Below are 10,518 nucleotides of genomic sequence, written 5' to 3'. Positions count from 1 at the left end.
CAACCCTGCATCAACCCCTGCTTTAACTCCTACCGGACCGCGTCACACTGATGGGCGTGGCCGACCCAGGACCGCATAATGCCAATCAACGTTAAGTCCTGGGGCTGGCTTTTGCTGGAGATTGTGCGCACACTGCGCAGGCATCCTACCGATCGTCGCTAGGAGACTGTTAGATGGCCAAACCGCCATCTATTTACTCAGTACAGCGCTGCGATCTAAGGCAGCGCTGTACAGAGGACAGCCTTGTCACTCGGCTGTCCCCTCCAGAGGGGACAGAAGCGATCCGCTGTGATAGGCTGAAGCCTATCACCGCTGATTGCGCTGATTGGCTGGCGGGGGAAGGGAGGGGGAAGAAGAAATATATATAAAAAATAGTTACAAATATTTTGTAAAATAATGTAATAAATATTTATTTAAAAAGAAACCAAACACCTGGGGTGCGATCAGACCCCACCAACAGAGCTGGGGGAATCACTTGTGTGCTGAGTTGTGCGGCCCTGCAGCTTGGCCTTAAAGCTGCAGTGGCCATTTTTGTGAAAAATAGCCTGGTCTTTGGGGGGGGGGGGACCCTGTGGTCCTGAAGTGGTTAAAGAACAAGTTAAGTGAGAGGGATATGTAGGCTACCGATATGATCTTGGCAGCCCTTCTGATCTATTTGGCTGCAGTAGTGTCTGAATCACACCAGAAACGAGCATACAGCTAATCTTGTCAAATCTGACAATAATGTTAGAGACACCTGATCTGCTGCATGCTTGTTCAGGGGCTATGGCTAAAAGTATTAAACAGGATAGCCAGGCAACTGGTATTGCTTAAAGAAAATAAACATGGCCGCCTCCTTTAACTTTTTCTTCTCCCATGATGATAGTTTCACATCTTGTCAATCAAATGCCTTTTAAGACAAGACAAATAACATTTATATCATGCTTTTCTCCTGGCGGACTCAAAGCGCCAGAGCTGCAGCCACTAGGACGCGCTCTATAGGCAGTAGCAGTGTTAGGGAAACTTGCCTAAGGTCTCCTACAGAATAGGTGCTAGCTTACTGAACAGGCAGAGCCGAAATTTGAACCCAGGTCTTCTGCGTCAGAAGCAGAGCCCTTAACCAGTACACTATCCAGCCACTGACTGTTAAATCAACAGCAAGCAAGAAAATACTGAAAATACTTTTGATATAACTGCTAACAAGTTATTTTAAAGAGGAGATGAAAAATGATCTTGGAGAAAAGTAAGGAGAAATAGTTAATTGCATATGGCCCCAGGTGTTCTTCCTACTGACTTCAACCTGGCTTCAGAACGCAGAGTGAACAAACATTCCGCAGAGATCCCCTGACAGCAGAAAAGATATCGCCACCAGGGAAACATTTCAGAACATAAATCAGGGTGAAGAAAGATTTTACAATGGGCAAACACTGACTAAATATTCTATGTAGTAATATTGAAAAAAAAAATGTTTTATTCATTATGTTATATTCACTATAGTTTCTCTTTAGCTCTGTACATGACACAGATTTTTCTGTCTAAAAAATGACCTGTGTAAATGAAGAGTAAGGTGCGTACACACATGCGACTATAGTCGTTTGTAACGATCGTTCCCCGATCTTTACCAATGACGATCGTTACAAAAAACTAACCACCGACTATTAAGGCAAACGACGAACGAGCCAAATCGCTACAAAAGAAAGTTCTGTCTCGGCGGATTTTAACCAACGACGATCGTTTGCAAAAGTAGTACATCGTTGGAAACGGTCGTTCGTACTAGGCTTGACATGCGCATTTCACTATTTCTCCGTGAAACTTCTCATTTTTATGCGCAGGCGCAATAGTTGCTTTACGTGATGTAACGTTCCTTCTAACGATCAGATCGTTACATACCTTTTAAAACTAACTTTACTTAGGTCGTGCTTTCACCAATTAAAAGTTCGTTCGTCGTTCTCAACGAACGATCGTTGCCGCATGTGTGTACGTAGCATAATCCACCCTGAATGCTGACACTGCTGGATGCACTCTGCATGTGGTTGTTGAGCTCATTGCATACATTACTCATATTTGATACTACACAGTGTTTGGCCTTGTTTACTAAGAATATTTGCGAGATGTGTTGTCACAAATCACATTCCAACAGAACAAGTGTGCTTGGAAACAGGTGATGTATTCCCACGGCGTATCACGGAAAGCCATGGCGACAGGCGCCGTGAGGTCCTCATTTCCATGGTAGCGATCAGGGTTGGTAGGAAACCTTGCAGAGTAGGTTGAGGAGTGATACAAGAGTCAGCGGTACCTCCACAGAGATGGGGAGGCCACAGTGACACCGCAGTAGCAGTTCTTGCAGGCTTCCTGCAGTTGTGGTGCATCCTCCCCAATGTGCTGTGTCAGCAGAGCAGAAGCATGGCAGAGCAGGGAAAAGTTCCACAAAGCCATCTGTGTCTCGCAGAGCCGGGACAAGATCCTCCAGCACCCAAGGCTGAGACACCAAAGTGCGCCCTCCATCCCTCCCACCCCAGCCTTCACACACTGACTGCTATTAGAGTAAGAGGCGCCCCAGGACCCACAACACCTTAATCTCTAGTTATCTGGCTTGCAGGCACTGCTATGTATCCCCTTTTCTTATTTCTCTCTGCTTCAAACACAATAGGGGAATGATAGCCGAGTGAGTTGTGCGTCCCCTCCTACACTGCGCCCTGAGGCTAGAGCCTCTCTCGCCTCGGCCCGGCCCTGTACTCCCTCCTACACTGCGCCCTGAGGCTGGAGCCTCTCTCGCCTCTGCCTCGGCCCTGCACCCCCTCCTACACTGCGCCCTGAGGCTGGAGCCTTTCTCGCCTCGGCCCGGCCCTGCACCCCCTCCTACACTGCGCCCTGAGGCTGAAGCCTCCCTCGGCCCGGCCCTGCACCCCCTCCTACACTGCGCCCTGAGGCTGAAGCCTCTCTCGCCTCTGCCTCGGCCCTGCACCCCCTCCTACACTGCGCCCTGAGGCTGGAGCCTTTCTCGCCTCTGCCACGGCCCGGTCCTGCGTGTCTGTAGCATAGCTCCCAACTGTCCCTCTTTCGGAGGGACAGCTCCTCTTTGGGAGCCCTGTCCCTCTGTCCCTCTTTCCTCCACATTTGTCCCTCTTTCAGGACTTTGTCCCTCTTTCTATGTAAATATATATATATATATTTCTATACTACAAAAATTTGTTTGACTCTAAACTTTATTCCCATCCTTTAAATTGATATATTATTAATTTAAAAATGTTAAAATGAACCAGGATAGAAAGGACCAGTGTGGTTTGAATTATAAAACAGCTTATCTTTTTTTATAAAATTTTTATGGCATGCGTGACTAGGGGTGTGATGGGGGAGTGATCAGGGGCGTGGCTTAAGTGTCTCTCTTTGGGCCCTTTTCCACTAGCAATCGCTAGCGTTCGCGCTAAACGCTAGTGATTGCGATTCAGCAAAAGTCCAAAATTTCCCAGACGTTTGCGATCGCGATTTTTTTTTCACGGCGCGAACGCGATTTAGTAAAAAACAATCGTGGTAGTGGAAATGACCTACCGCGATTCCTATGTTAAAAAGCAAACCGTAGTGATTTGAAAATTACTAGCGGTTTGCGATTTTGCGATTCAGCAATTGCAAACGCTCTAGTGGAAAAGGGTCCTTTCTCATCACAAAAAGTTGGGAGGTATGCCATACCTCCCAACTGTCCCTCTTTTGGAGGGACAGTCCCTCTTTGGGAGCCCTGTCAAGACTTTGTCCCTCTTTCTATGTAAATATATATATTCCTCTACTAAAAAATGTGTTTGACTCTAAATTTTATTCCCATCCTTTAAATTGATATCTTACAAATTTTAAAATGTTAATATGAAGGAAAATGAATCAGGATAGAAAGGAACAGTGTGGTTTAAAAATTATAAAACATATTTTTCTTATGAAATCTTTATGACTAGGGGTGTGTCAGGGGAGTGATCAGGGGTGTGATGGGGGTGTGGTCAGGGTTGTGGCAGGGGCGTGGCTTAAGTGTCTCTCTTTCTCATCTCAAAAAGTTGGGAGGTAATCTTCATACTCATAACAAGTGCAGCCACAAAACACCTGATCTGAAGGATGGACCCCTTTATCAGAGGGGGTGGGTGAAGTAGGATACCTCTGGACCCCCCTGCAGTCGCAGGTGCTGCTCCCCTGTAGTTCTGTCTCTGCCTTCCAGCTCTGTCACAGTTGCAACCGAGTGGACATTAGAACAGAGTAACAACTGGGGCACTGGAGACAGGAAATTGAGCAGGATCTCCAGCATGCCTCAAACTTGAGACTTGAATGTCGTTGCCGAAGAAGCAGAACATGCCTGCGGAACGCGTTGTCCATTATCGATTATGCTAATAAACATCTATTTCTAAAGGTGCGTACACACGTCCAACTTTACACCTGATTGTCTTTTAAGCTAGTCGTTTGAATTACTTGAAGTGCAAACAAGTTGTTCAAACGTCCTGTACACACTGACCAACTAAGCGGCTGATATCCTTATTTACATGTCGTTTAACCAACTTGATCATGAACATGAATGAACTGGATAGAACAATGGAATAGGTTAAATGTCTGATCAAATGACTGTATGTTTAAACGTCTATTCGTTGGACGAACAACTAGGAGTCGTTTGTACACACGTACGGTCGGATACACAGTCTTTGAAATGACAGTTGGTCCAACCGATCCCTGATTGCTCGACTGTGCATACACACGTCTAACTTGACAAGTGGAGCGGAAAATCAGGATGTGTGTACGTACCTTAACCACCCTGGCGTTCTATTAAGATCGCCAGGGCGGCTGCGGGAGGGTTTTTTTTAAATTAAAAAAAAAATATTTCATGCAGCCAACTGAAAGTTGGCTGCATGAAAGCCCACTAGATGGCGCTCCGGAAGCGTTCTTCTGATCGCCTCCGGCGGCCAAAAGTAACACGGAAGGCCGCAATGAGCGGCCTTCCGTGTTTTGCTTACTTCGTCGCCATGGCGACGAGCGGAGTGACGTCATGGACGTCAGCCGACGTCCTGACGTTAGCCGCCTCCGATCCAGCCCTTAGCGCTGGCCGGAACTATTTGTTCCGGCTGCGCAGGGCTCAGGCGGCTGGGGGGACCCTCTTTCGCCGCTGCTCGCGGCGGATCGCCGCAGAGCGGCGGCGATCAGGCAGCACACGCGGCTGGCAAAGTGCCGGCTGCGTGTGCTGCTTTTTATTTCGTAAAAATCGGCGCAGCAGGGCCTGAGCGGCAGCCATCGGCGGGGATGGACGAGCTGAGCTCGTCCATACCGCTAAGATGGTTAAAGGAAACCCGAACTGAAATGTGACATCATGAGATAGACATGTGTATGTACAGTGCCCAGCACACAAATAACTAGGCTGTGTTCCTTTTTTTCTTTCTCTGCCTGAAAGAGTTAAATATCAGGTATGTAAGTGGCTGACTCAGTCCTGACTCAGATAAGCAGTGACTACAGTGTGACCCTCACTGATAAGAAATTACCCTTTTTTACCTCTTTCTTGCTCTCAGAAGCCATTTTCTGCTAGGAAAGAGTTTTATAATTGGAATTTCTTATGAGTGAGGGTCACACTGTTATCACTTCCTGTCTGAGTCAGAACTGAGTCAGCCACTTGCATACCTTATATTTAACTCTTTCAGGCAGAGAAAGAAAAAAAGGAACACAGCATAGTTATTTGTGTACTAGGCACTGTACATAAACATGTCTATTTCATTATGTCACATTTCAGTTCGGGTATCCTTTAAGACATCATTGGCATTTCTTCAGGAGAGATAAGACAACCTTCGCCTCTTTATGCTAAGCTGTTTTTAAGTGTTTTTATTGATTTGGCACCTCCACCCAACAGTTTATTTGAACAGAGCGCCGCTTGCATCTGAAAAGGAGGAGCAGATCAGGGACGCGGGAGGGGGACCCAGACAGAGGAAAGCCAGTTTGAGCCTGGTACCCGGCTGCTGTTAAAGTGGGACAACATTACGGTACTTTGCTGAATTGGTTCAGCAATACACAAGGTGAGATCTGTCTATTACGGGCGGCCAATTTTGCCATCCCTATAAGCAGTGGTGGAACTAAGGACAGAGGGGCCCCAGTGCGAGTTCTACAGGGGGCCCCAAGAACTTTATTGATACAGAGCCCTCAAACTTACCAAGCACAGCTGCAGTGTCAGAGGGGTGTAATCAGAGTAAGGAAATAGCTTGTTAAAGGGAACCTAAAGTGAGAGGTATATGGAGGCTGCCATATTGATTTCCTTTTAAACAATGCATATTACCTGGCTGTCCTGTTGATTCTCTGCCTTTAAAACTTTTAGCCATAGACCCTGAACAAGCATCCAGATCATGTGATCTGACTAAAGTCTGAATGGACTAGCTGCATGCTTTTTTCAGATGTGTGATTCAGACATTAATGCAGCCAAAGAGATCCACAGGACTGCCAGGTAACTAGTATTGCTTAAAAGGAAATAAATATGGATGCCTCACTTTAGGTTCCCTTTAAGGATTACTACTATGCAGGCGGCAGCATAGCACCAATGCAAAGCTAATAAGATGAATGAAGGAGGGCCCCTAGAGAGCTCCTCTGCTCTGCTCCAGGGGCCCAAGTGTGGTTGTAGAATCTGCATCCCCAGTTCTTACCCACTGCCTCTGAGTGCTCCTTTTCCTCATTTTTATTTTAGTCGTTACACTCGTCAGTGGTGCTGCACCAGGAGATTCAAGTTTTGGGACTGACAATCTACCCTGTCAGTGCCTCCTGCTCGCTCTCCCTCATCGCTGCCATGCAGATGGTGCTAATCGTGCAAAGTGCAGACAAGAAGGACCTTACCCATCCATGGAAATAGATGAAATAACAGAGAAACGGACTAATATATAAGCAGCTGAACACACTCACAGCGTACGTTCACTACAGTGCAGTGTGTACAAGCTGGAGTGTGCAGGGCTGGGAGCTGCACATGTGGCTTTCAGACAAGACACAGAACATTTATATTGCGCTTTTTTTCTGGTGGACTCAAAGCACCAGAGCTGCAGCCACTAGGGGGCACTCTATAGGCAGTAGCAGTGTTAGGGAGTCTTGCCCAAGGTCTCCTCACTGAATAGGTGCTAGTTTACTAAACAGGAAGACCTGGGATTCAATTTGGACTATAAATAAGTTAATACGTAGAAAAACTGTCGTTTTTGAATTGTGGGTTTGGAGAAAGATACTTGGTGAGTTCCCTGGACTAACCAACAGTCAAAATAAAGCTAGTTTTCACTAGAAGGGCTGACATTACTATTAAAACTCAAATCATTTAGTACCCGATTCTTTTAGAGAAAATTGAGGGTAAAAGAAGAAGAGGGTGGCAGAGGCTAAAGCTGAGTACACACGTACGATAACGATCGTTCAAAAACGAACGATAACGACAATCGGAACGATAATCGTGCGTTCAAAAAGTGTGAACGATCGTTTTTGTGAACGATAACGATCGTTATCGTTCAATCGGACCGATCCAACCCGGCGGATTTTTTCGAAAGATAATCGTTCAATCGTTGCAGTGTGTACAAAGATCGTCCGATAACGCATGTTCTTATTGCCTGTCATAACGTCACTTCCGTTTGCGCACGCATTTTTTTATCGTTCGTCGTTCAGTACTTTATACTTATATCGTTCACGTGTGTACACAATCGTTCATTACGAACGATCTTTTCAGTCTAATTTGAATATCGTGTAAACGTCACGAATCGTTCGTAACGAACGATCTTTATCGGACGTGTATACGAACCTTTAGATGGATAGACAGCATGTGTGAAGCTAAGCTATGAACATGCCTATGCAACAGCTGAAAGAAGCAGTGATGGGCACCAAGAGTTGCAATCAACTAAATGAATGAGCAGAAGGAGAGGATGATATTGTATAATTGAGCAGGGTGACAAATTGAGCAGGGTGACATTTTAATTTACTTTAAAACACACAAGTACAAGTACGCTACCACTTTAGGGAGGTCAGCCACGGCAGTTTCCATGTTTGTCTGATTACACTGTAAGGTGAAACGTTGCAGTCAAAAATTAGGAAAGAACACATGAAGAGCCGACAAGTTTCATCGTGTTAAAGTAAATCTGGGACTTTTATAAGTAAGAACTGTACTTCCAGGGGCGTAACTAGAAATCACTGGGCCCCCCTGCGGCTGCATCCCTTGCAGGGTCTATTGTTACGCCCCTGTGTACTTACCTTGTGAGAGGAAAGTATCGGAATCCTAGAGAGGCCTTCCGCGTCCCTCTCCATCCCTCCTTTTCCGCACTGGGACTCCTGAAGTTTCACAGAGATCACCCACATGGTGCACGTGCAGACGGCTTGTGCATATGTCTTCACTGTGCTTGTGCAGACGGCTTGTGCATGCACCCCCACTGTGCTTGTGCAGACGGCTTGTGCATGCACCCCCACTGTGCTCGTGCAGACGGCTTGTGCATGCACCCCCACTGTGCTCGTGCAGACGGCTTGTGCATGCACCCCCACTGTGCTCGTGCAGACGGCTTGTGCATGCACCCCCACTGTGCTTGTGCAGATGGCTTGTGCATGCACCCCCACTGTGCTTGTGCATGCACCTCCACTGTGCTTATGCAGACGGCTTGTGCATGCACCCCCACTGTGCTCATGCAGACGGCTTGTGCATGCACCTCCACTGTGCTCGTGCAGACGGCTTGTGCATGCACCCCCGCTGTGCTTGTGCATGCACCCCCACTGTGCTCATGCAGACGCCTTGTGCATGCACCCCCACTGTGCTTGTGCAGACGGCTTGTGCATGCACCCCCACTGTGCTTGTGCATGCACCTCCACTGTGCTCATGCAGACGGCTTGTGCATGCACCCCCACTGTGCTCATGCAGACGGCTTGTGCATGCACCCCCACTGTGCTTGTGCAGACGGCTTGTGCATGCACCCCCACTGTGCTTGTGCAGACGGCTTGTGCATGCACCCCCCACTGTGCTTGTGCATGCACCCCCACTGTGCTCATGCAGACGGCTTGTGCATGCACTCCCGCTGTGCTCATGCAGACGGCTTGTGCATGCACCCCCACTGTGCTTGTGCAGACGGCTTGTGCATGCACCCCCGCTGTGCTTGTGCATGCACCCCCACTGTGCTCATGCAGACGCCTTGTGCATGCACCCCCACTGTGCTCATGCAGACGGCTTGTGCATGCACCCCCACTGTGCTCGTGCAGACGGCTTGTGCATGCACCCCCACTGTGCTCGTGCAGACGGCTTGTGCATGCACTCCCACTGTACTTGTGCAGGCAGCTTATGCATGCGCAGTAGTAACACGGACCCGCCGCTTGGGCTTGGCAGAAAAAGAGCACCTGCAAGCTCCTCGACAAATGGACCTACAAGAGTCCTGACGCTAAAAGTGCGAGGAGGAAGGCAGCGGGGGGAGCCTCAGAAGGATCCAGACACCTCTACCGAGGTGAGTATCTAAATTGAGACCTCTGGCTTCAAAGTCTCATTAACTTCAAACTTCCAATCACAGACCGATAAGCATTATTCTTGTTTAAATCCCCATGAACATGATTAGATGTTTGCAGCAAATACACAAGGTCTCCCTGTGCTTCCCTGCTGTAATGGGCTATCCCCAGCGAGTCACCTGCTGCAGTTTCAGGCGCTCTTTACTCAGTAACAGGTTGTTTTTAATAACTGCACTCTAAAAGTACACTTAAAGGGGACTTACCTCAGCCACCACATGTAACTGTGCTCATAGGGGAAAAAGCTATTCGGGTCATCGCAGCAATACTTGAAGTCCTTAAATCCACAGCAGTAAACGGCTCCGAGCTCACTGTCCGCCAAGGGGCAGCTGAAACCCCCGACCATCACCTTCTCCACCGTGGTGTAACTGGTGCACTCTGCGGTCATAGTCCCGGCCAGCGCTTCTCCGGCACGCAGCGCGCAGCGAGCCTGGAACTGCCAGTGCGGGGCTGGGAGCTCCTAATACCATCGCCCCATGGTGTAGGAGAAACACCTCGGCTCCAGAGGAGAGGAGAGACATGAAACCATCACAGCTGCACTTCTAGCATAACTCTGCTCACATCAGCACCACAACTCATCCTGTTCACACCAGCATCTGCCTTCCTCAATGGCCAGCCGTGTGTCTCTGTCTCCCTCTGCTGGTGATGGAGAGAAGCTCTTGCTACAGCTCTCCAACTCTGAAAATGCAGACCGAGTCCATGAGGCTGCAAAAGAAGATCGATATATATATATATATATATATATATATATATATATATATACACGCCTTATTTAAAGGGAACCAGAGAGGAAGCACCCTTGTGTATTTTACCATATATATATCAGTAAGAACATTAGAGGAAACACTTACCATGCTCTCGGTTTCATCCTCACTGCTAAAAGTGTTTGTTATCAGCTGTGATAAGAATCCCAGACTGAGCATTAAGTCTGGCTTTGCAGGGAATAATTATAGCTGAGTCATTATAGCAGAGCCACAAGGGGGCAGGCTTGGGCTTGAAAAGACACCAGAGAAGACAGACTCAGCTATAATCTTTCCATAGCAAAGC

The 10,518-nt window shown here is 47.7% G+C and overlaps 1 protein-coding gene across 1 annotated transcript in view; it reads right to left on the bottom strand.

Annotated features, from left to right (window-relative positions):
- The window catches only part of SHISAL2A (shisa like 2A), a 152,048-nt gene extending 142,036 nt beyond the window's left edge, over positions 1-10,012 (bottom strand). Inside the window, exon 1 of the mRNA XM_068242409.1 lies at positions 9,678-10,012. Within this exon, the coding sequence (XP_068098510.1) occupies positions 9,678-9,859 (182 nt within the window). The 5' untranslated portion in view covers positions 9,860-10,012. The remainder of the gene's footprint in view (positions 1-9,677) is intronic.
- Between the last annotated feature and the right edge of the window lie 506 nt (positions 10,013-10,518).

The sequence above is a fragment of the Hyperolius riggenbachi genome, chromosome 6 (assembly GCF_040937935.1).
Source record: "Hyperolius riggenbachi isolate aHypRig1 chromosome 6, aHypRig1.pri, whole genome shotgun sequence".
NCBI lineage: Eukaryota > Metazoa > Chordata > Amphibia > Anura > Hyperoliidae > Hyperolius > Hyperolius riggenbachi.
Note: the sequence above shows the minus strand (reverse complement) of the source record. Positions and strands in the feature narration are given on the sequence as shown.